This window comes from Palaemon carinicauda, chromosome 37 (assembly GCF_036898095.1).
Source record: "Palaemon carinicauda isolate YSFRI2023 chromosome 37, ASM3689809v2, whole genome shotgun sequence".
NCBI lineage: Eukaryota > Metazoa > Arthropoda > Malacostraca > Decapoda > Palaemonidae > Palaemon > Palaemon carinicauda.
The window spans coordinates 67,235,493-67,259,902 of record NC_090761.1 but is presented as its reverse complement, the minus strand read 5'-3'; the positions used below and the strand labels follow the sequence as shown (position 1 = coordinate 67,259,902).

The 24,410-nt window shown below is 34.4% G+C and overlaps 1 protein-coding gene across 3 annotated transcripts; it reads right to left on the bottom strand.

Moving 5' to 3' along the window:
* Positions 1–3,364: 3,364 nt before the first annotated feature.
* Positions 3,365–10,477, bottom strand: SNRPG (small nuclear ribonucleoprotein G). 3 transcript variants are annotated; one of them, XR_011041467.1, is made up of 4 exons: positions 10,325–10,477; positions 6,281–6,428; positions 3,573–3,690; positions 3,365–3,444 (listed from the first exon to the last, which is right to left on the bottom strand). XR_011041467.1 is itself a non-coding variant. In XM_068360430.1 (3 exons), the coding sequence occupies exons 1-3, from the start codon at positions 10,354–10,356 to the stop codon at positions 3,637–3,639; spliced, it is 234 nt and encodes a 77-aa protein (XP_068216531.1). In that variant the 5' UTR covers positions 10,357–10,477; the 3' UTR covers positions 3,533–3,636. The 3 variants fall into 3 exon arrangements, 1 of the variants encoding a protein (XP_068216531.1); XR_011041466.1 differs by lacking the exon at positions 3,365–3,444 and adding an exon at positions 3,486–3,540; XM_068360430.1 differs by lacking the exon at positions 3,365–3,444 and having other exon boundaries at positions 3,533–3,690.
* Between the last annotated feature and the right edge of the window lie 13,933 nt (positions 10,478–24,410).

The window sequence follows — 24,410 nt, the reverse complement described above, 5'->3', positions numbered from 1 at the left end:
AAGAAATGGCACCTGTCAGCAGTTCACATTCAAAGGTTCCGCAATGTGACAGCGGACGCTCTATCCAGGTTTACACCTATAGAGTCAGAATGGTCCCTTGACGCAGGATCGTTCTCCTTCATCTCGAGTCAAGTCCCAGAGCTGCAGATAGACCTCTTTGCGACGAAAGACAACAAGAAAATAGATCGTTACGTGTCCCCTTACGAGGATCCGTTAGCGGAGGCAGTGGACGCTATGTCCCTGGACTGGAACAGATGGTCCAGTATCTATCTGTTCCCTCCGCACAACCTCCTTTTGAAGGTCCTCGATAAGCTGAGATCCTTCAAAGGGAAAGCAGCAACAGTGGCCCACAAGTGGGCCCCTCTGGCATTGGAACTACGACTAAAATACGTACCGCTACCGGATTCATCCCTGTCTCAGCGAGTACAGAAGTCGACTGCCTTCGCTCCATCACAGAAAACACGGAACCTACATTTCATGATTTTCTCTCCTTAACGATGAGAAAAAGATTCGGTGTTAAAAAGTCAGTTTAGACTTTTGGAGGAAACCAGAAGACATTATGAGGCTTCAGGGAAGAATAGCTATCCTTTGTCAAGGCGAAGAAACCGAAAGAAATCCCGACAGATTCCTATTCATCATTCTTCATTCACCTTCATGAGCAAGGTTTAGCAGCCAACACAATTCTATTGTTCAAGCCTGCCTTGACAAGTCAGATACCATATGCCTTACAGGTCGACCTTTCTAACTACGTTCTTAATGAACTAGCCCTTCAGCGCTTCCAAAGACCCTTTGCATGGTCATTAGATATGATTCCTCATTGTGTATTAATAATGAACAATGAGGAATGTGCTTAGGTGGTTTTGAATTTAAGTCATATTTCTGTTTGCACTTGCTTTGGGGGCCCGAGTTAGTGAAATAGTGGCTCTCTCTAGAGAGGAAGACCACGTCCAGTTCTTGGAGGGAGAACTGAATCTATTTCCAAACCCAACGTTACTTACCAGGAACAAGCTACCCACCAACAGGTGGGGTTCCTAGAGAATCTGCCCTCTGAAGGAAGATGCATCTCTATGTCCAGTGGAGTGCCTAAAGATCTATCTTCATAGAGCTTCAGACGTTATGGGAGGACAGCTGTTCAGAAGAGAAACCCTGGGTTCAAAGTTATCTATAACTAAGGGCGAAATTCACCCGTGTTATTCACAGAACGGATCCAGACAGTACACCCGTTAGTCATGATCCGAGGAAAGTTGCCTCTTCCATAAAATTTCTTTAATTATATGGACTTTGAACATCCTTGTTTGCACACCGGCTGGTAGTCATCCAAGGTGTTCTGTATGCACTATGCAAAGCAAGTGGAGCAACTTAAGAGATCTGTGGTAGCAGCAGGTAGAATTCTTTAACCTTCTGTTTTAAGTCTGCAAGGAACAGTGTAATTAATTAGAGACGATTAATTAAGAGGGTGCGCGTGTAGTCACTATGTTACTACACGCTGACCGATAGGCCACGAAAGTGTCCTTACGAACTGTTCCATTGACGTCGGTAATCTATAGCATAATACGTACACTTGTGCCAAGCGTTTTTTACGCTAGTGTATATAAACAGTATAATTATTATTATATAATTATTATTAATAATTCAATTGAAGTGGCAAATCTGTTTCCTAGTAGATGAAACAATATTTTCTGTTGACTGTTTCTTTATGCTTTTATGCATATCATCCATATTTTATAAATTTTATAAATGTTGATCTGATATGTACGTTTATTAAATTTTAATAAACTAGTTCATAATGAACCCTGCGTCTTATTCGCCCACACTCATTTTATTAGAAATGTACTGAGCATTAAGATTGAAATATGGAGATTTTTATCATGGTATCTTTCAAGACTGTTCCCTGATTTAAGCTAAAGTCCACTCACTCCTAACGGGTTGGTGACAGAGGCAAAATTTGTTCCTATGGTGATACAACCATTATCCAATAGTTTATAAGAGTAGTCACATTAGGGAAGGTGTCACAAATTCATACCGACATTGGTGACTCTTATACAAACTTTGCTTTATATTGTATAGAGCGAGACCACTATACAAACGTCATTTTGTCATCCATAAATTTTTATGTACTCCTCGAGACTTTTTCCAGTCTAGTACGACTCTTCCCTGTAGGGGGCAGGAAGCACTAACATAGTTCCTGCTTAGATGAAATGATGTATGACGGTAACATCATAGGTCTCTAGGTCTAGACGGACCAGGAAAATACTTTCTTGAGAGTACGGCACTGATTGAGAATCCACAGATACAGTAATGCTCTGGTAAACTTCCATCAGGACGACATGGCCTGAGCCCAAAAAACGGATTTTGAGCTTAGCGAAAAATCTATTTTTGGGTGAGTAGCCATGTCGTCCTGATGGACTAGCCCTTCCTTTTATTGTAGCACAGTATCTGTAACACCTCGTATATTGCTACAAGGAATAAAGAGGGCGCTACCGCCTTCATCAGATACACACTGGAAACGGAATTGGAGAGATGCCTTATGAGCAGCTCTCTTCATTCTCGTTTCAGATTCTTGTCACTCTACCCCCTCAAGGCGTTAATACTGTTAAGGGTGAAGATAGCTATGTGACGTGTCAAGAATACGTCCTCTGATATTATGCCATATCCTTGTGAGATTATTTAGGGATATTCGCTCCAGGAGTTGGAATTCTGGATACCATAAGGTAAAATTCTCTGGGAATATCACTGTAGTCAAATATACCCTAGAAAGCTACCTAATAGGAACTTCCATCAGGACGACATGGCTACCTCACTCAAAAATAGATTTTTCGCTTCGCTCAAAATCCGTTTTTGGATGTAAAAGAATATATGTAAAGATGATCAAGAAGTTCTAAAACAACCACAAAATCTTTTCAAACTATGAAAATTATTCAATATTGTAAAAGGAAATTTATATAAAAAAAATTAAAATTAAATTATAGAATACAAAGAACAAAATTATGATACCCTGTAATCAATAATTGGATGGAGCATTTGTAAATAACACATACAGTTTAACCACCTTATTTGTCACAATGCATTCAACATAATTTAAAATTCTCAAATATTTGATATTTTTCAAAAAGTTTTTAACACTCACTGCTACTGAAATCAAAGTGACATGAACTATATTTCCATTTAAATTAACAAAAGGAAAATATTTCAAATAAAGAAACCAACACCATAACACCTACTAAAACTCATCTTCAATTTTTATAATTGCCTATTGTTACATATAACTCTATACTAAATATAGGAAATGTGAAAAGGCCCATTACAAAAAAAGGTTTATTGACATTTAGTGTCATAAAAGGCCCATTACAAAAAAAAGTTTATTGGCATTTAAAGTGTTATAAAAGGCCCATTAAAAAAAAAGTTTATTGGCATTTAAAGTGTCATAAAAGGCCCATTACAAAAAAAAGTTTATTGGCATTTAAAGTGTTATAAAAGGCCCATTACAAAAAAAAAAAACAGTTTATTGGCATTTAGTGTAGTAAAAGGCCCATTACAAAAAAAGGTTTATTGGCATTTAAAGTTTCATAAAACTACAACTAAAATTGAGAGAAAGAAAAGAAAATCCTCTTTGGTTCAGATTCCTGGAGAAACTCCTCAGGATATACGATCCATCGCCTCCAGCATAATGATGGAACTACCACGAATTACCTGAAATGGATAATCGACGTAAGTTTGATAGAATTAAAAACAATCGCTCAATGCAAACATCTGGAGATGCAAACAAATCCAATTGAAAATAACAAAGAAGATAAAGCCATTATTATTATTATTTGCTACGCTACAACCCTAGTTGGAAAAACAGGATGCTATGATCCCCGGGACTCCAACAGAAAAAATAGGGATGAGTTTTGTGAAACGTACCAGTACGTCCATTGGGGGTAAAAGGTATGAATGTTTGGCATACAAGTTGCTAAGCCATTAAAAAGACTATATTGGTATGAATGTTTGGCATACAAGTTGCTAAGCCATTAAAAATCCTATATTGGTATGAATGTTTGGCATACAAGTTGCTAAGCCATTAAAAATCCTATATTGGTATGAATGTTTGGCATACAAGTTGCTAAGCCATTAAAAAGACTATATTGGTATGAATGTTTGGCATACTAGTTGCTAAGCCATTAAAAAGACTATATTGGTATGAATGTTTGGCATACTAGTTGCTAAGCCATTAAAAATCCTATATTGGTATGAATGTTTGGCATACAAGTTGCTAAGCCATTAAAAATCCTATATTGGTATGAATGTTTGGCATACAAGTTGCTAAGCCATTAAAAATCCTATATTGGTATGAATGTTTGGCATACAAGTTGCTAAGCCATTAAAAATCCTATATTGGTATGAATGTTTGGCATACAAGTTGCTAAGCCATTAAAAATCCTATATTGGTATGAATGTTTGGCATACAAGTTGCTAAGCCATTAAAAATCCTATATTGGTATGAATGTTTGGCATACAAGTTGCTAAGCCATTAAAAATCCTATATTGGTATGAATGTTTGGCATACAAGTTGCTAAGCCATTAAAAAGACTATATTGGTATGAATGTTTGGCATACTAGTTGCTGTCATTAAAAAGACTATATTGGTATGAATGTTTGGCATACATGTTGCCAAGCCATTAAAAAGACTATATTGGTATGAATGTTTGGCATACATGTTGCCAAGCCATTAAAAAGTCTATATTGGTATGAATGTTTGACATACAAGTTGCTAAGCCATTAAAAAGCCTATGTTGGTATGAATGTTTGACATACAAGTTGCTAAGCCATTAAAAAGCCTATGTTGGTATGAATGTTTGACATACAAGTTGCTAAGCCATTAAAAAGCCTATATTGGTATGATTGTTTGGCATACAAGTTGCTAAGCCAATAAAAAGCCTATATTGGTATGAATGTTTGGCATACAAGTTGCTAAGCCATTAAAAAGCCTATATTGGTATTATTGTTTGGCATGTTGCCAAGCCATTAAAAAGTCTATATTGGTATGAATGTTTGACATACAAGTTGCTAAGCCATTAAAAAGCCTATATTAGTATGAATGTTTGGCATACAAGTTGCTAAGCCAATAAAATACAAGTTGCTAAGCCATTAAAAAGCCTATATTGGTATTATTGTTTGGCATACAAGTTGCTAAGCCATTAAAAAGCCTATATTGGTATTATTGTTTGGCATACAAGTTGCTAAGCCAATAAAAACCATTCAGGCAGTCTTGCTACTTTTAAGCTAAGCTCCTACCTATTTGAAATGGCATTGGAAAGTCCCCCAGCACAGAGAAATAATTATAGAGTATAGAATAAGCAATAAAACATACAAAGAATAACATTACCTAATTAACAATAATTTTAGAATGATAATTATCATCCTGTTCAACAATAATTCATTTGCACCATGTTAGCACTTTGAAGACTAAGGTACTGATCCTCTCAAAAGAAACTGCAAGAATTAGGAATAATTCCATATCTAGTACTATTACACTGTACAATATAAGGTATAGTCTGGAAGCAAACTTACGAGTTACAAGGTATAATCCCAAAAAGGTTTCGTTCAGAATGTCATCTTTCTATTTCCCCCCTGACAAGCCTTAAACATCCTTATGGCATTCATTTCTAGGTTTGGCTAATTTATTTTATGTTCAATTTAATCAAATCACATACATATTGCCTTTAATGGGTAACATGTTGATTACTTTAATCTTACTAATGAATATTATGTACCAAAATTCCCATTAACTGCTGATGATAAACATTAACCTTTAAAATTCTGTTCAAGCTTCAAAACCTGAACAGAAGAGAACTACTTTGGCAACATTAAAGGATATACCATTATTGTTTGAACTCCATGATACAGTAATATTATATATATATATATATATATATATATATATATATATATATATATATATATATATATATATATATATATATATATATATATAATATATATATATATATATAAAAAGCCCCACTCATATGCAGCAACCTTTAGGAGATTAAACTTCATCTACAAATTAAATGGAACAATCATTTGATGACAATTTGCCCCCAAAAATTATTATTCAAATTAAAAAGAAAAAGTGAATGGTGAGGGAATAAAGAGAACAGCTTTTGTAACAAATCGCCTCAAATTCTTCTCATATTAATATAAAAAATCATCATCAGTACCATAACTTATACCAAATTAAAGACTTAAAATTATCTATTTTCCTCCCTAATGCATTAAAAATGTGTCAAGCAGTACTTACAGATACACCAATTGTCACACGTTCTCCAGTCTTACGGATTTCTGTTCCATCATCAATCACCAAGTTCATGAAGGGATCAAATCCTCGAAGAGTTCCTTCAACAACGCGGCCACCATTGAGCTTGGTCAAGACACGCTTGTCCATGTACCTGAAATTAAATTACAGTAAATTATCTGAAGCCAGAGCAATATACGTGAAATTGAAGAACTGTACAAAATATTGAACAGTTTGAAGACCCTTTTTTTTTTTTTTTTTTTTTTTTTTTTTTTTTTTTTTTTTTTTTTTTTTAACAAATAGGGAAAAAATAATCTCTCCAAGATTAGGATTTTTTTTTTCCAAATAAGAAAAAAATAATCTCAAGATTAGAATTTTTCAACTTTAATGATGACATGCTCGTCAATCAATTATCCCCTAAGTAATCTGGATCAAATGAGGTTTAAACCAATTTTCGGGTGTCACGAAAGCTTGCACTTGTTCGCAACTAGAGAAGAACCCTGAGGAAGTTGGAAGTAGAATGTTAGAGATGATGCTGCTAGAAGCCAAAGGGACACATCAAGTGATGCCTACAGTGAAGTGCATGAAATGCACTGAAGGCAGTAACCTTCTAAGCCTCTAAGGGGAAGCTAGATCAGGTTGCCTACATACCAACAGAATAGCCTAGAATGCCCCGTTGTTTAACCAATACAAGCCTACAATTACAAATACTGGGCCATTTAAAAATACAGTAATTCTTACAATAAAAACCATTCAATTTAAGAGGGGAATTTATGACAACGAAATTTATTATATTGGTAGACTAAGGAGACAGCATCCTAGTTTAGGTTAGGTTAACAAGCTGTTTTTGTTGCGCACCATCCCTATATTTAATTTGTGTTTCAACCCCCGCCCACCCCCAATTAACCCATTTTCCACTGTGATTTCACCCTCTCATTCACAAATCATACCGGTTGGTATGATTCCAGCTCTGAGGTATCATCAGAATAAAAATTAATAATCATATTTTAAAACCTCAGAATATCTTTGAATCTTTGAACAATTGTATTTCAAGTAAATTTTTTTATAGCTCGTGATTTCTTACAATGGAACTCTAGCTACAAACAATGGACTGGTAATGTGTAGGTAGTTGGTTTAGTTTGTCAGCCAAATTACTCAAAGAGTTTAAGAGTAACATATAGCTTGTCTGAACAATGGAGCAATGGCTGAGCACTGAAGCAAAGACCAGTATGTGAATAATTGGTGTTGGTTTTTTAGACCAATTTATGAGTAACTACACTTGGGTGCAAATAATGACCAAAAAGTTAAGATGGATCACCATTTTCTATACCTGCAGACTCAATGGACATCATTCAAGTCCATAAATCTAGAAAATTCTTACCAAAACTATTTTGAATTTGACATTGTGTTCTTTCAACAGACATACGACTAGGATTTTTCCTTTATAAAGTTTATAGTATCAATATGTACTCAGGATTGCATGGAGTACAGCCTTTTTATCAAGTAAGGATAGCGATCAGAGTGTATGTATGATAACGGCCAAGCCCAATAAGTCTACCTTCAACCTATCGCAAATTTTAATTGAACAAAAACTTCAGAATGTTCCAAATACTTTACAGTTGGTGATTTCTTAACAGATAATCATGGAATTATTTTGGAAAATTGCCTTAGGATTTCCATGTCAAATGGGCTTTTCCCGGACGCTTTCTCGCCCCCATAGTTCCAAGATTTCACTGCAGATAAAGTTTTGATTAATAGAGCAACGATTTAGTGCCAGAACACTAAACTAATCAGTGGGAGTATAGTACTACACAGTCAGATACTGCGTGACCTGGGTAATTGCCGGAAGGCTTCTTTTTATCTAATCAGAATTGAATAATACCAAAATTCAAACAGCAATGGGACCATCAAGCATGGTGTGGAGATGAGCATTCTTAACCAGCAAGACATGAAGTTGGTTACATACAGAATCTAGTAAAACTTATATATTTAAGCAATTAATTTTAAAAGTAGGATATCCAATGAATATGGTTATAAACTTTACTCAAGAAAGGGACGTGCAATGTTGCTGAAATGTAGTATACTTATGACGGAAGATCAACATACAAGCCCACATTCTTTTGGCAAATTGAACAAAGTGATGTTGATAATTAAAATGTCAAAATACATCGATAATGAAAATAATGCCAAAATACTAGTACACATGGCTGACATGAGCACCCTAAGTGAAGTAATGTTAAAGTGCAAGCAAAGCAATCCACGGCCGAGATAAAACCAGTTGAATTTGGCAATTCATTAGACAATTAAAATTACGCCAAATTACTAGCACACATGGCAGGCATGTGCAGCACAAAATGTACAGCCTACCAGATCAGAGAAGAAAAAACCAGTTCAATCATGTAATTACATAATTACAATACTGTAACGCCGAAATACTAGCCTGCCAGACTACTTTACACAGCACATCCATGTACCACTTGCTGAAACAAAGCGAGACACGGCCGAATAAAAACTCTTTGAATCAAGTGATTAAGTTAATTAAAATTCCTTTTTCCATGCATAAAGGAGACACTGGCCATCCTTAAACTCCCAGTGAAATGATTCAGGTTAGGTGGGGTAACTTATAACGGATGCACAATACCAAACGTAACTGGCAGTCACTTATAAAGGATGATTGAAATTCCCACTTAATTTGCATCCAATGAGCACTTGTTCGCATGAATAAATTTATACCTAGCCCACCATAAACTGTAAATTTAGCCATAAGATGGTAGACTATAGGGGGGGGGCATATTCACACAAGTAGATAAATACAAGAGTGTATGTATGATAGCGGCCACCTGTGTTTGATTACGGCTAACTTAGAATACGACAGTGTAAGGGGGGGAGGCTCAGCCCTTCGTTAGGTAAGTAAGGACACAGCTTGTAGGTTAGGTTGGGGGGGGGGGGTTAGGCTAGTTAATGTCCATTTTTAATCCACACGGGGAACTGGCCGCTGATATACAAAGGCTCCTTGTTTATCACGCAAGGCTATAGCTGCTAGGTTAGGGAGGTGTTCCGAGTTTGTAAAATTTGTTTTTTGTTAGTCCCAACGAACCACAAAGGCTCCACGACTATGAAGCTGTGACTTAGTATTCGTCACACGAACTTATAATATATGAACTTGAGGAATTACATAAACATTACCACTCATGCAAGAAATCTTGAAATATAATTTAAGTAATTTTCTGGGTACAACCACCTGGTTATCTAAAGGCACTGCTTAGCGTTCGGTCTTTTAAGAAATCATATACAAATCTCCTGTTATCTGGGTATTAAGCTTTATTAATAAATATTTATACTTGCCTACCTAACCACAACGCAAGTATGTTTCATTGTTTAGAATATTTTTTATTTGTAAAACTAGTTCTTTTACTGAGTTTTTTGCTTAATATCTACAATTTTTTCAATGTATATACCATTAGCTTTCATATACCATCTTTCCTTATCATATAAATATGCATTTCCATTTGTTTTTAGGCTAAGATTCTCATTTATATGTATCTATTTGTATACATATGATTATGTATATGTATGCGTACATTTTGTATATCTATATCCATATTTACTTTATTTTTTATTTTTACTTAATTGATGATGATATTTTGTTGTATTATTGCCCGAAGAGTTCTGCTCCCCATGGGCTTGGACTGAGTCTTTTTTTCTTTTTGTAAATCTTTGAATGTAAATATTTTTTTTTTTGTCCAATAAACATTATTATTATTATTATTATTATTATTGGTTGTTTAGCCAACGCTAGGTTAAGACAGGCTGGTATTCGTACTTACTTAGGATTTTGAGCAATAGGTTAGGTACTAGAGTAATTTCTTCTCATAAACAATTGATAGGCATAGAATTATCACAGTGCTTTCTGTATCTTAAGACATTATTAACATATCCATTTCGGCGCCAACATGGTAACCGTAAAGCAGAAGTTTAATTCCCAAGAAAGTGCTTTTAATACTAAGTGTATAAGTAGATGAATACCATTAACACGTTACCAATACTCACTTCTTCAACTCTGGAGGATGTGCCTTACTCATTTTGTCTTAATTCTTGAAATTTCAACGTACACGCTTTCTAGGATAGCGAATGGCGGCGTGGAGAGATGTTAGGAGTTAGCGGGATCCGGGATCGGCGTCAGGCAGGGTTGCCAGATGGGTTAGAAGAAAAATTCCCCAAAACAAACTAAAAATCCCCAAAACTGCCTGAAATTCCCGATTTCCACAAATATATTCTCTTCTGTCTTGATCACGTAGGGTTTATTAATATAGAAATTACTCAATATACTTCATGTGATTGCAAGCAAACTAATTGCAACGATATAAAGGTTTACACGTGTTTGTTTCTTCATAGAAATGTGTACGGAATATCCCCATCAGACGCCCAAAATCCCCAAATCTAGGGATAAATTCCCATACCTGGCAACACTGATCGGCGTCGATGTTAATTTGTAAACGTTTGAATTACGACATTACGTTACAACACATATTTTGATTGTAATGGAATAATACTAATTAAAATCAATCCTTTTAAATAATATTAAGTAATTTAAATATATCATTTTATTATATTTACTACAATATCATAATTCCTGCCATCAACAATTGATGAAGATCAGTTTGTGTTGTATTATAAGCTGGTTTTATCATTCTGTAACATCCAGCCACCACGAAAACAAAAATAATAAGTACAATACGTATTAATGAAACAATGATCTTGAAAATAATATAATAAAGGATTTCCACTGTAGATTACATATTATGAAAAATAAATTGCTATTTAAATTAAATAACTTCATTAATCTTTGAGAAAATTTCCCTCACATAATTCTACATGTATTTCAGTTAATTTTCTCGAGTTTTACTCTTCATCAATGCATAATATGGTTTTATTTTGTCAGATTATTATTATTATTATTATTATTATTATTATTATTATCATTATTATTATTATTATTATTATTATTATTATTATTATTATTATTAGGTAAGCTACAACCCTAGTCGGTAAAGCAAGATGCTATAAGCTCCTCAATGGTTCCAACAAGGAAAAATAGTCCTTTGTAGAAATGAAATGAGGAAATAAATAAACTATATGAGAAGAAATGAACACCAAAAAAAAAAAAAAATATCTTGAGAACTGTATCATCAATAAAACAGATCTTTCATGCAATAATTATATGTAAGCCTGTTCAACATAAAAACATTTGTTGCAAGCTTGAACTTTTGAAGTTTTACTGATTCAACTGTTTGATTATTATTATTATTATTATTATTATTATTATTATTATTATTATTATTATTATTATTATTATTACTTGCTAAGCTACAACATAGTTGGAAAAGCAGGATGCTAGAAGCCCAAGGGGCTTGAACAGGGAAAATAGCCCAGTGAGGAAAGGAAACAAGGAAAATTGAATATTCTAAGAACAGTAATAATATTAAAATAAATATTTCCTGTATAAACTATAAGAACTTGAACAAGAGGAAGAGAAATAAGATAGAATAGTGTGTCCGAGTGCACCCTCAAACAAGAGAATTCTAACCCAAAACAGTGGAAGACCTTGGTACAAAGGCTATGGCATTACCCAAGACTAGAGAACAATGGTTTAATTTTGAGTGTCCTTTTCCTAGAAGAAATGCTTACCATGGCTAAAGAGTCACAGCTGGAATAAAACTTCTAGTATTTCCTGATTTTCATTTTCTAATTGATGATGAATATCAATACATAACAGCATGTTTATTGATTATACGTATGTACAGTATGTTGTTGATTATCATTATCATTCTGTGACTCAGGCAACTCCGAGAGATGTTTTTGAATACGGATATAGCTTTTCTCATGTCTTTCAGTACTGTATATACAAATTATTATTATTATTAATTGCTAAGCTACAATCCTAATTGGAAAAGCAGGATGCTATAAGCCAAGGGGCCCCAACAGGGAAAATAACCCAGTGAGGAAAGGAAACAAGGAAAAATAAAATATTTTAAGAATAGTAACAACATTGAAATAAATATTTCATATATAAACTTTAAACGATTTAACAAAACAAGAGGAAGAGAAATTAGATAGAATAGTGTGCCCGAGTGGACCCTCGAGCAAGAGAACTCTAACCCAAGACAGTGGAAGACCATGGTACAGAGGCTATGGCACTACCCAAGACTAAGAGAACAGTGTTTTGATTTTGGAGTGTCTTCCTCCCAGAGGAGCTGCTTACCATAGCTAGAGAGTCTCCTCTACCCTTACCAAGAGGAAAGTAGCCACTGACGAATTACAGTGCAGTGGTTAACCCTTGGGTGAAGAAGAATTGTTTGGTAATCTCAGTGTTGTCAGGTGTATGAGGACAGAGGAGAATCTGTAAAGAATAGGCCAGACTATTCAGTGTATGAGTAGGCAAATGGAAAGTGAACCGTAACCAGAGAGAAGGATCCAATGTAGTACTGTCTGGCCAGTCAAAGGACTCCATGACTCTCTAGTGGTAGTATAGTAGGGTGAGGCAATTTTGGACACCTTTTTTGTAACCTTTGTACAAAATCTATATTAATAATTTATGACCAAATACCAAACATGTTTTCAAGAGAGGGAGGTCTCATCTATAAAAATGGCTTGTTTCATAATCATTAAAGAATTAGAAATTCTCGTATTACAGTAATAAAAAAAATATCTCAGAGGCGAGGCAATTTTGGACAGCGAGGCAATTTTGGACACGTCGGTATCTCCGTTAATTAAGCGCCAACGCTTAGTTGGGCAAACTACGACAATTTGTGGTCCCTATCAATATAAATATGCTAGAAAAAAATTATAGACTTGCATAAATTTTTGTGTCCGTAATCCAAGATTGTCCAATTTTGCCTCGCCAAGAAAACAGTGAGAAGTTTGCCTGTTCAATTTTGCCTGACCATGGTTTTGAAATCTGTCCAAATTTGACCTTACTATATGAATATGTAAATCAAACTTTGTATTCGAGCACACAAATATACTTTTATGTATAAATATGCATATATGTAATCATAAAAATTCAAAATAAGACATAAGGGGTGCAGTAAAAGGGGTGACTGCCCAAGGTGACACCCTAAAAGTGAGTGACATCCTGAGAGTTACATTAAAAAAAAAAAAAAAAAAAAAGTTTCTTTCTAGCTCGAGGGTTATGATATGATTTTCAAAAAGTTATTTAATACTGGGGACACTCTTAAAGCTGTTGACACTCAGGGGATGAAACCTTCAAAAAGATTGACCAAAACATGGTAACATCCTCGAGAGGGGTGTCAACCATGCTAGAAATGTCTAAAAAAAAAAAAAAAAACTACTATATACATTGTTCCTATAATAATTCACATATCCAAATGAAAATTTCAGGAATTGGAATAGAATATATTTTCACTGTTCCTGCTAATTTCCATGTTGATAACTGTCATGTTACCTTTTTGATATGGTGTTAAATGGAGCAACATTAGAAAATGAACAGCATGATAGATACATCAAGGAGGGGCAAAGCTGATCCCATAAACAATATCGTCCTAAGTTGTAAAAATCCATTTTATTCTTATCATTGTTACCTCATACTATGAACGAGCCATCAAAGAGATACTTTTACCTACAAAAGAAAGGGATACAATCGAAGATTTAAGAAAAAAAGATGAAATGAAGAAAAATTAAAGGAAAAAAACAAAGAGAGAAAGAAACATGACAAATCATGGAAGTACAAAGCAACCAAATATCTCTCGATTCTTTAAGAAAAAATGTCTGCAAACAATAACGTAAATACAAAAAAATCTAAATTGACCAGGGTAATAAATAGTGATAATTGAACTGCTAGGATACTCCCGATAGTGAATGATAAGGATGTATTTATACCTAAAATAAAAGAAATAAAAAAGAAATTCTAATTATTTTGGAAGATATTAAGGATCGTCCATTATTTTGCATTGGTAGAGCAACAAAATGGTTTTTAGAGGAAGAAGGAGGCTAAGTGACTCGCCTTGAGCTAGATGCTTGAAGCCACTGCCCACATATCATCATCATCATCTCCTCCCACGCCTATTGACGCAAAGGGCCTCAATTAGATTTCGCTAGTCGTCTCTATCTTCAGCTTTTAATTCAATACTTCTCCAATCACAATATCCTACTTCATGCTTTATAGTCCTGAGTCTTCCAACTCTTCTAGTGCCTTGTGGAGGCCAGTTTAAAGTTTGGTGAACTAATGTCTCTTAGGGAGAACAAAGAGCATCCCCAAACCATCTCCATCTACCCCTCACCATGATCTCATCCACATGTGGCGCTCGAGTAATCTCTCTTAGTTTCATTTCTAATCCTGTCCTGTCATTTAACACCCAATATTCTTCTGAGGGCTTTGTTCTCAAATCTACAAAATGAGTTTCATTAATATACCAAGATTCACGACCACACAGTAACACCGATCTCACTAAACTGATATATAGCCTGACTATTATATGTAATTTTAGGCGACCTGATTTCCAAATTTGACTTAACCTAGCCATCCTCTGATTTGCTTTTTTCAATCTTTCATTAAACTCAAATTCTAAAGCTCCTATATTAGATATCAAAGTTCCTAAATATTTGAATAATTCTACCTCATTAATCCTTTATCCTTCCAAAGATATTTCATCTTCCATTGCATATTCCGTTCTCATCATCTGTCTTTCTTCTATTTATCTCGAGCCCAACCTCATGTGATTTTTCATGCATTCTGGTAAGCAAGCTTTCCAAGCCCTGTGGTGGTCTGCTAATTAGGACAGCGTCATCAGCATACTCTAGGTCTCCTAATTTTCTGTTACCAATCCAGTCCAATCCTTCTCCACCATCCCCAACCGATCTATGCATTACAAAATCTATGAGGAGGATAAACAACATAGGTAACAACACATTCCCTTAGAGTACTCCACTTTTCACTGGAAATTCGTTTGATAAGACGCCACTAACATTAAATTTGCATTTGCTATGCTTATGAACAGACAATTAAATTTACATATTTAAGAGGAACTCCATAATGTCGCAGGACTCACCACAAAATTTGCCAGAGCACATAATCAAAAGCTTTTTCATAGCCCACATATACCATAAAAAGTGGAATTCTATATTCTATATATTGCTGTACCACATGTCTTAAATGAAAATTTGGTCAGTACAACTTCTACCTTTTCTAAATCCTGCTTGTTCATCTCTCAACTTTTCATCAATCTTTCTCTCTAGTCTCTTTAGAATGAGCATTCTATATATTTTCATGACAGCTGACGTAAGTGTGATGCCTCTGCAATGATTGCTATCAATCAGATCTTTTTTTGTAATTTTCACCAGCACTCCTAGCTCCCATACATATGGCTTTGCCTCTTCACGCCACATTCCACAAAATAATCTTGTAGGTAATCTGAAAGTCACTTAATTTTTAGGCAATATCATCTCAGCAGTTATTCCTTCGTATCCAGGGGCTTTCCATCTTTTGAGTTTTTTTTTAAGAATAGCTCCGACTTCAAACACACCTAATTCATTCATGGGCGCATCAAGGTCTTCATCAGTTTCAGGTAGGCCTATATCAACCAAATTATTCCCTTCGTATTTCCTATTCATGACCTCACTAAAGTGTTCAATCCAATGTTACTTTTCTTCATGTTCTTTCGTTATAACAGATACATCTTTCTTTTTGGTGGGTATATGCTTCTTTTTTCCCGTAGAGATTTCATTAATAATTCCAAGAGTAATTCCTACAACAAAGCCACTCCCTGAATTCATAGCTTTGTCAGCCTCATCTGCTTTCCTGTCTAAATATTCTCTCCAATCATTCCTGATATTTCTTTTGACCTCACTATCACTACTGAAATACTTGGCATGCTCTGCCTTGTAATTTTCATTACTTCCTCGAAAACTTTAAGAAATCAATTTCTGTCTTTGTCTTCTTTTTATAGTATCCCAAGTATCATTTGATATCCATGGTTTTCTCCTTGTAACTGCATGTCCCAAAACTTCGTCTCTTAAAGTCTCTTAAGACTGTAAATCGATTCCTACATTCAGTTACAAAGGTTTCTGTGCTCATCCTCTAGAAGCTTTGTATCAAACTGAGGTATTCTATCTACATTTCTGTTGTGTTCTTTCAGTTTTAATATTTGTGTGGCAATGGGGAGCTGGTGATCACTACCAATAACTGCACCTCTATAGCTTGTTACATTTCCCAGAGTCCTCCTTCTCTCTTTATCAATGGCTATGTGATCTATTTGATATTTGTAATTGCCACATGGTTAAGTCCTTGTATATTTGTGGATATCCTTGTGCTGGAAAAGAGTACCTCCAGTAACAATATTGTTTGTCGAACAATAACTTATAAAATGTGCCCCATTTTCATTTGAAACTTCGCCAAGAACCTCAACACCCATCACATTTTCTATCCCTTGATTTAAATGTGCCCCATTTTCATTTGAAACTTCGCCAAGAACCTCAACACCCATCACATTTTCTATCCCTTGATTATTCCTTCCAACTTTAGCATTGAAGTCATTAATCACAATTTTCATATCTCTCTAGGTTCTCACCTATTATACTCTGCAGTTCTTCACAGTATTCATCTTTCCTTTCTTCAGGGGAATCATTTGATTCGCCTTGGAAGATGGAATCTTCGGAATCTTCAACCCTTCTGTGAAGCCTCTTTCCTTTTTGCCGGCGGGCATGCTGTCATGCGTTTGCAGCGAGGGGAACGGGGCAATTTTAACCCGTCAAAAAGCTTTCATTCTTTTTGCCTCTCACGCAAGTGCGAAGGAGAATACTGGAGCGTTGGCGCACAGGATGCTGCTGGTGCTCAGTTTCTGCTGAAGCACAGTTTTTGGTGAAGGCGCAGGAAACCAATGCGTAGGGTGAATATACAAAGAATAGGCCAAACTATTTGGCCTCTATTTTGAGGTACCTTACCTCTAGCATTAGAGGCTCTTTGACCTCTATTTTGAGGCTCCTTACGTTTAGCATTAGAGGGTCTTTGATCTCCATTTTGAGGCTCCTTACTTTTAGCATTAAAGGCTCTTTGTCCTCTATTTTGAGGCTCCTTACTTTTAGCATTAGAGGCTCTTTGACCTCTATTTTGAGGCTCCTTACTTTTAGCATTAGAGGGTCTTTGATCTCCATTTTGAGGCTCCTTACTTTTAGCATTAAAGGCTCTTTGTCCTCTATTTTGAGGCTCCTTACTTTTAGCATTAGAGGCTCTTTGACCTCTATTTTGAGGCTCCTTACTTTTAGCATTAGAGGGTCTTTGATCTCCATTTTGAGGCTCCTTACGTTTAGCATTAGAAGGTCTTTGACCTCTATTTTGAGGCTCCTTGCTTTTACCATTAGAGGGTCTTTGATCTCCATTTAGAGGCTCCTTATGTTTAGCGTTAGAGGGTCTTTGACCTCTATTTTGAGGCGCCTTACGTTATCATTAGAGGGTCTTTGACCTCTATTTTGAGGCTCCTTACTTTTAGCATTAGAGGGTATTTGACCTCTATTTGGAGACTCCTTACTTTTAGTATTAGAGGGTCTTTGACCTCTATTTTGAGGCTGCTCACTTCTAGCTTTAGAGTCTCTTTGACCTCTATTTTTAAGCTCTTTGCTTTTAGCATTAGAGGCTCTTTGACCTCTATTTTGAGGCTTCTTACGTTTAGCATTAGAGGCTCTATGACCTCTATTTTGAGGCTCCCTACTTTTAGCATTAGAGGCTCTTTGACCTCTATTTTGAGGCTCCTTACTTTGAGCATTAGAGGCTCTTTGACCTCTATTTTGAGGTTTCTTACGTTTAGCATTAGAGGGTCTTTGACCTCTGTTTTGAGGTTCCTTACTTTTAGTATTAGAGGCTCTTTGACCTCTATTTTGAGGTTTCTTACGTTTAGCATTAGAGGCTCTTTTACCTCTGTTTTGAGGTTCCTTACTTTTAGTATTAGAGGCTCTTTGACCTCTATTTTGAGGCTCCTTACTTTTAGCATTAGAGGGTCTTTGACCTCTATTTTGAGGCTCCTTACTTTGAGCATTAGAGGCTCTTTGACCTCTATTTTGAGGCTCCTTACTTTTAGCATTAGAGGGTCTTTGACGTCTATTTTGAGGCTCCTTACTTTTAACATTAGAGTCTCTTTGACCTCTGTTTTGAGGCTCCTTACTTTTAGCATTAGAGGTTCTTTTGACCTCCATTTTGAGGTGCTCTACCCTAGCATTAGAGTTTCTTTGACCTTTATTTTAATCCCCTTACCTCTAACATTAAAAGCTCTTTGACCTTTATTTTTGGGTGCTTTATTTCTAGCACTAGAGGCTTTTTGAGACCTCTGTTTTAAGGCGACTAACCGCTAATAGTAGAGGTTATTTGACCTCAGTTGTTAGGTGACTTACCTCTATAATTAAAGGATTATTTTTTATACCTCTTCATTTAAAGGCTTTCCTTCTTTATCCTCTTCTGTCTTTAATAGTTTTTCAAGATCTTCTTTGCTTAGTTCGCCAGTCTCCTTCGAGATTTCAAGAGACATTTCAGTGCTGTTTGTCCTCGGTTCGTCAGATTCCTCGGAGAAATCGATGGCTTTCATGTCTTTACCTATAAGGGCGATGGGTAAAGACATGGATGCCATTGATTTCTCGGCATACACTATACGCCATCATACTAAAGTCAACGAAGAGCAACACAATATATTTACCAATGCCGTCCTGATATGTTCTATCTTCAATGCCGAATTTTGAAGAAACACACGTCGCTCACCGCTTTGCACCAATGCAATCCAATTATAGGACATCGTCGCTAAACCGTAAGCAAATTATCCTTCAAGGCGCTTACATTATGATCTTCAAAGCTCGCCAACTTCGGCAGCACCTATCCAAACTATCTGTAGATGAAGGTGTTCCGAATAGCCTCAAGTTCATCCTGTAGCTGTAACAAAATTCTCACAGTCAGTTACCTGTTCCGCCAGAACGCGAGCTCTGTGAGTAAGGTGAAATCCTCCTCCCAATGTTCACTGCGTAAACTTCCATAGCTACAGTACATACAGATCGTGAGGTGTTGCAAGGTATGTTTAAAAAAAAAAAAAAAAGAGAGAGATAGAGAGATCAGGTCTTCAGAAGTCTTTTGGAATCCGGGTCGGAGCCGTTCAGAACTACTCCGGGAAGATTCCGTTCTGGAGTCATTCAGAACTCTATGCTAAGTCTACGGCTATTTCTTCTGAAGTCATTTAGAGAGGAGATTCAGGAAGATTTTCTTCCGAAATCGTTCAGAGATTTCTGGAATCATTCAGAATTCCATGCTAAGTCTATGGAAATTTCTTCTGAATACTTTTGGAGATGCACGAAGATTTTCTCCCGAAGCCGTTTAGGACTCGCGAAAAAATTCTCTTTTTTTTCTCTGGTTTCAATAGGCCCTAATAACTCATAATAACAACAACAACAACAACAACAACAATAATAATAATATTAATAATAATAATAATTATAATAATAATAATAATAATAATAATAATAATAATAATGATAATATTAATAATAATAATAGTAATAATAATAATTATTATTATTATTTTTGTAAGTAACAATCTGCTACCTACAGCTCTCCATTTGGTTAATGCCTTTTCTGCTCTTGGTGTCATCATCATTATTCCTACCCCTTCTCTTCTAACTCCATCTGTTCCTTAGGGCCAAGATATCCAAACTATATTTCATAATTTCATTCTCTACAAGCTGTAACTTCCCAGTTTGATTCATGGTTCTAACATTTCAATTACCAATTTTCAATTTTTCTTTAGTATTTACAAACCGGGAGTTTCTTAGCAACCCACTACGGCCGGGACTGGGGGCAATTATTTCATTTTCGCTTTCCATAGACTGACTAAATCCATAGAGGATTCATAGGTTAAAATCATCAAAGAATAGCCAGTTTCTTAGTGATGCGGAGCGCCTATCTAAATAAGGCAAGTGACCCCTGCCGGTCCCTACTAATTCCAGTAAGATCAACTGCTGGGCATTAAAAGTAGAGGAGTATCCAGAGCACCAAACTGATACATATCTTTTTCAAATTACAGATGGAATCAATGGTCCGTTATTTATGGAACCCATTCCTCAAAGAGAATGTTTAGTGCCATATTTAAAAGAACTGAAGCTGTTTTTTGAGCATTCGGTTGAATTAAATAGACCCGTCATATATTCAAGCATTTAAATTGTCACGTATATGGCTATAGTATATATTGAATTGTTCACCTTTATTTCCAATTTTGTGCTTGTCCCTATTTTCTCATGAGTAATAGGTTGATTATCATTTTCTATGAAAAGAAAACTTTTTCTTTTTTTATTTTCTTATAAATCATTATGATTTTCTATTGAAATAAATGATAGAAAATATTTTCAAAGAACCATCATTTATCTATATTTCTAGTTGAAATTATTAAGAATATATATAAATAAATATATATATATATATATATATATATATATATATATATGTGTGTGTGTGTGTGTGTGTGTGTGTATAGATAGATAGATAGATCTACAAAATCTATTATTTAATAACTTAACATTATGAATTGATGTTTTTTAAATTAAGTGTCCAAAATTGCCTTACCATTTTTCAAGGCGAGGCAAAATTGGACACTAGATATTCCATATTTTTTCATTCATTTTTCATTTTAAACCTTCCTTTAGCATCATCCACTAATTTTTTTTAGAGAAAATAATTTCATGTATTATTTCTGAGAAACCCTAAAATGAAGGTGAGGCAATTATTGGACACCCATATTCAACAATTTATGTAGGGGTACTTAATACTTTTTAAAAACTAGACATACTAATATTTATAAAGTAGAAGGTTGGGTAATTTCTAATAGCATTATAGTTTTCGAAAATCATAAATAGTTTTAGAGATATTGTATCTGTCCAATAAGTTGTGGAATGATCTTCCTAATCGGGTAGTCGAATCAGTAGAACTTCAAAAGTTCAAAGTTGGAGCAAATGCTTTTTTGTTGACCAGGCGGACATGAGTCTTTTTATAGTTTATTTATGACATATTTGTTTTTGATGTTGCTAATAGTTTATATATGACATGTCTGTTTTGACGTTGTTACTTATTTTAGAATGATTTATTGTTAATTTGTTCTCTTCGTTTATTTATTTCCTTATTTCCTTTCCTCACTGGGCTATTTTTCCCTGTTGGAGCCCCTGGGCTTATAGCATCTTGCTTTTCCAACTAGGGTTGTAGCTTGGATAGTAATAATAATAATAATAATAATAATAATTTGCCTTACTTGAACAAAATTGCCTTACCCTACTATATTCATATTCATATTATCAATATGATTCTATATTCAAGTTAATATATATCCGTTTCATTGTTTTTGTGATGATATCAAGTTGTTGTCTTCTATAGGAGTACGTGCGTGTGTATACAGGCCTAAAGTATCTGTACTGCATCACGCTTATTCAAAATGTCACCCAACAATAAGTAATTGATTGTATTTAACCGGTATGTTGAGGTTCGTGTGTTGCATTTCTATATATTTTGATAAGAAATTTTAGTATTATCTGGAACGTGTTTTATATATATATATATATATATATATATATATATATATATACTGTATATATATATATATATATATACATATATATATATGCATATATATATATATATATATATATATATATATATATATATATATATATATAGCTGATATGATGTCCTGTAAACGTGCTTTGAATTCAGAATAATTGCAATACTTATTCTGTAACATCACCACTTATAGTTCTTTATGTATCTATGCTCTTGAGTTATGAGATTTCCATATGTCCCATGATTTTAGTATAAGTATGGTTATTATTATCACTTCAACATAGTACAAATAACTATACATACATATTTTCCTCGTAAGTTCTCTCTCTCTCTCTCTCTCTCTCTCTCTCTCTCTCTCTCTCTCTCTCTCTCTCTCTCTCTCTCTCTCTTTTCACTACATTCAAAGGATTGCAATATTGTGCATTGCCAAGAGTGAGGAGTTATTAAGATTAAGTCAACAGTATTAGAATTATTATAGCTCTATAAATACGAATATTACGATATTACTGATAATCATGGCGATAATGACGATAATTATTATCGTAATGTTGGTAATATCTGAGAGAAACTCTATTGCCAGTAGAAAATTTCGTCATCTTTATTCTGAGAGGGGTCCACACTGACTGGGCATAATCGTTGTATGACCAGTGACTAGATGATTATTATCTTTATTGTTATTGGTCCAGTGTAAAGAACTTTATTATGCAAAGATGGGCCTTGTAGATTATTCATATTATGATCAAGTTTAATGAAAATACAAATATTTTAGTTCATTGTTAACTCTTTAATTAAGTAGTTAAAGTTATTGTTAGTTATTTAGAATAGAGAGAGAGAGAGAGAGAGAGAGAGAGAGAGAGAGAGAGAGAGAGAGAGAGAGAGAGAGAGAGAGAGAGAGAGAGAGAGGGGAAGTTATTATTATTATTATTATTATTATTATTATTATTATTATTATTCAGTCATGGTTTAAAGTTTATAACAATGATGACCTAGGCCTTTCCAATCCAACCTTGAAACATCCACGGAGATTTACGTCTGATCTCTTGCAAGTCATGGAATAAACAAGAGAAGCTTGGCTTGTTGGTTTTCAATCTTTTTCAATTTTTAATCTTTTACGCATTCTACAAGGACGTAAAAGCTATCACAGGACAGATAAGAAGCGTTTCATCTTAAACCCGCGGTGCCATTACGTAAGAGGTTTAAATCAGGACGCGAGTCAACCTTTTTGGACTAAAATGTCAACAGGTCGTACGTCTGGCAGACTATGGCTGGCCTTGGGCCCGGCAGCACGATCGCATCTTTAGCCTGCAATGTTTATCTCCGCTCGCTCATTGTGGATACCCACTCTAGATTTGTTTTCGTCTTATTCTAGTTTCTAGTATTTGTATTGAAAATGCTGTGTTATTTACAGTGTAATCTTAATTAATACAATGCAGTGAGATTAAGAATATTAATTTTAATAGTTTATTTACGGTTTAAGGACTGCAAAACTTCTCTAACTGAGGTAAGATGATATTACAACGCAAGTAAAAACCACAGCTATATACCTGTGCAAGGGATATTCACATGTTTACATAGATATTTGTTTGTTTTTGGATCACATATAGGATTATAACCAGGCTCCTGTTTGTTTACAATATTCCAAACTATATTTTCTCGTGAATAAACGTTACCAAGTTCACACTGTTGCAAGAAATTGAACGATCTTTATAATAACTTTAGTTACTAAGAAGTCGTTTAGATATTTATTATTATTATTATTATTATTATTATTGTTGTTGTTGTTGTTGTTGTTGTTGTTGTTGTTGTTGTTGTTGTTGTTGTTGTTATTATTATTATTATTATTACTAGCCAAGCTACAACCCTAGTTGGAAAAGTAAGATGGTATAAACCCAAGGGCTCCAACAGGGAAAAATAGTCCAGCGAGGGAAGGAAACAAGGAAATAAATAAACGATATAAGAAGTAATGAAAAATCTAAATAAAATATTTGAAATAACATTAACATTAAAACATATATTTAGAACATTAAGTACAAAACACCTTTCATAATTTATATTATACAACAAAGTATGATTGAAATAATCTCTCAAAGAGTGTTTGTATATAAGTTCAACACGAAATATGTAAGTAAATTATCTTTATCTTTACGTTTTATATATGTTTACATAGAGTGTAGGTACTTCTGTCTCATTTAACCCAAGATAAGATAATTTTATGTAAAGCAAATTTCGTAGTGCTGGACATTTTATTATAATTTTATAGTTCTATATTTGGCTGCATCACCAAGAGAAACTATTTTCAAAGAGTCTTTGCTTTTGAATTATTATTATTATTATTATTATTATTATTATTATTATTTTTATTATTATTATTATCATTATTATTATTATTATTATTAATATTATTATTATTATTATTATTATTATTACTGTATTATTATTATTATTAGTATTATTATTATTATTATCATTATCATTATTGTTGTTGTTGTTGTTGTTCTTATTAATATTATTAGTATTATTACTATTATTACTATTATTGTTGTTGTT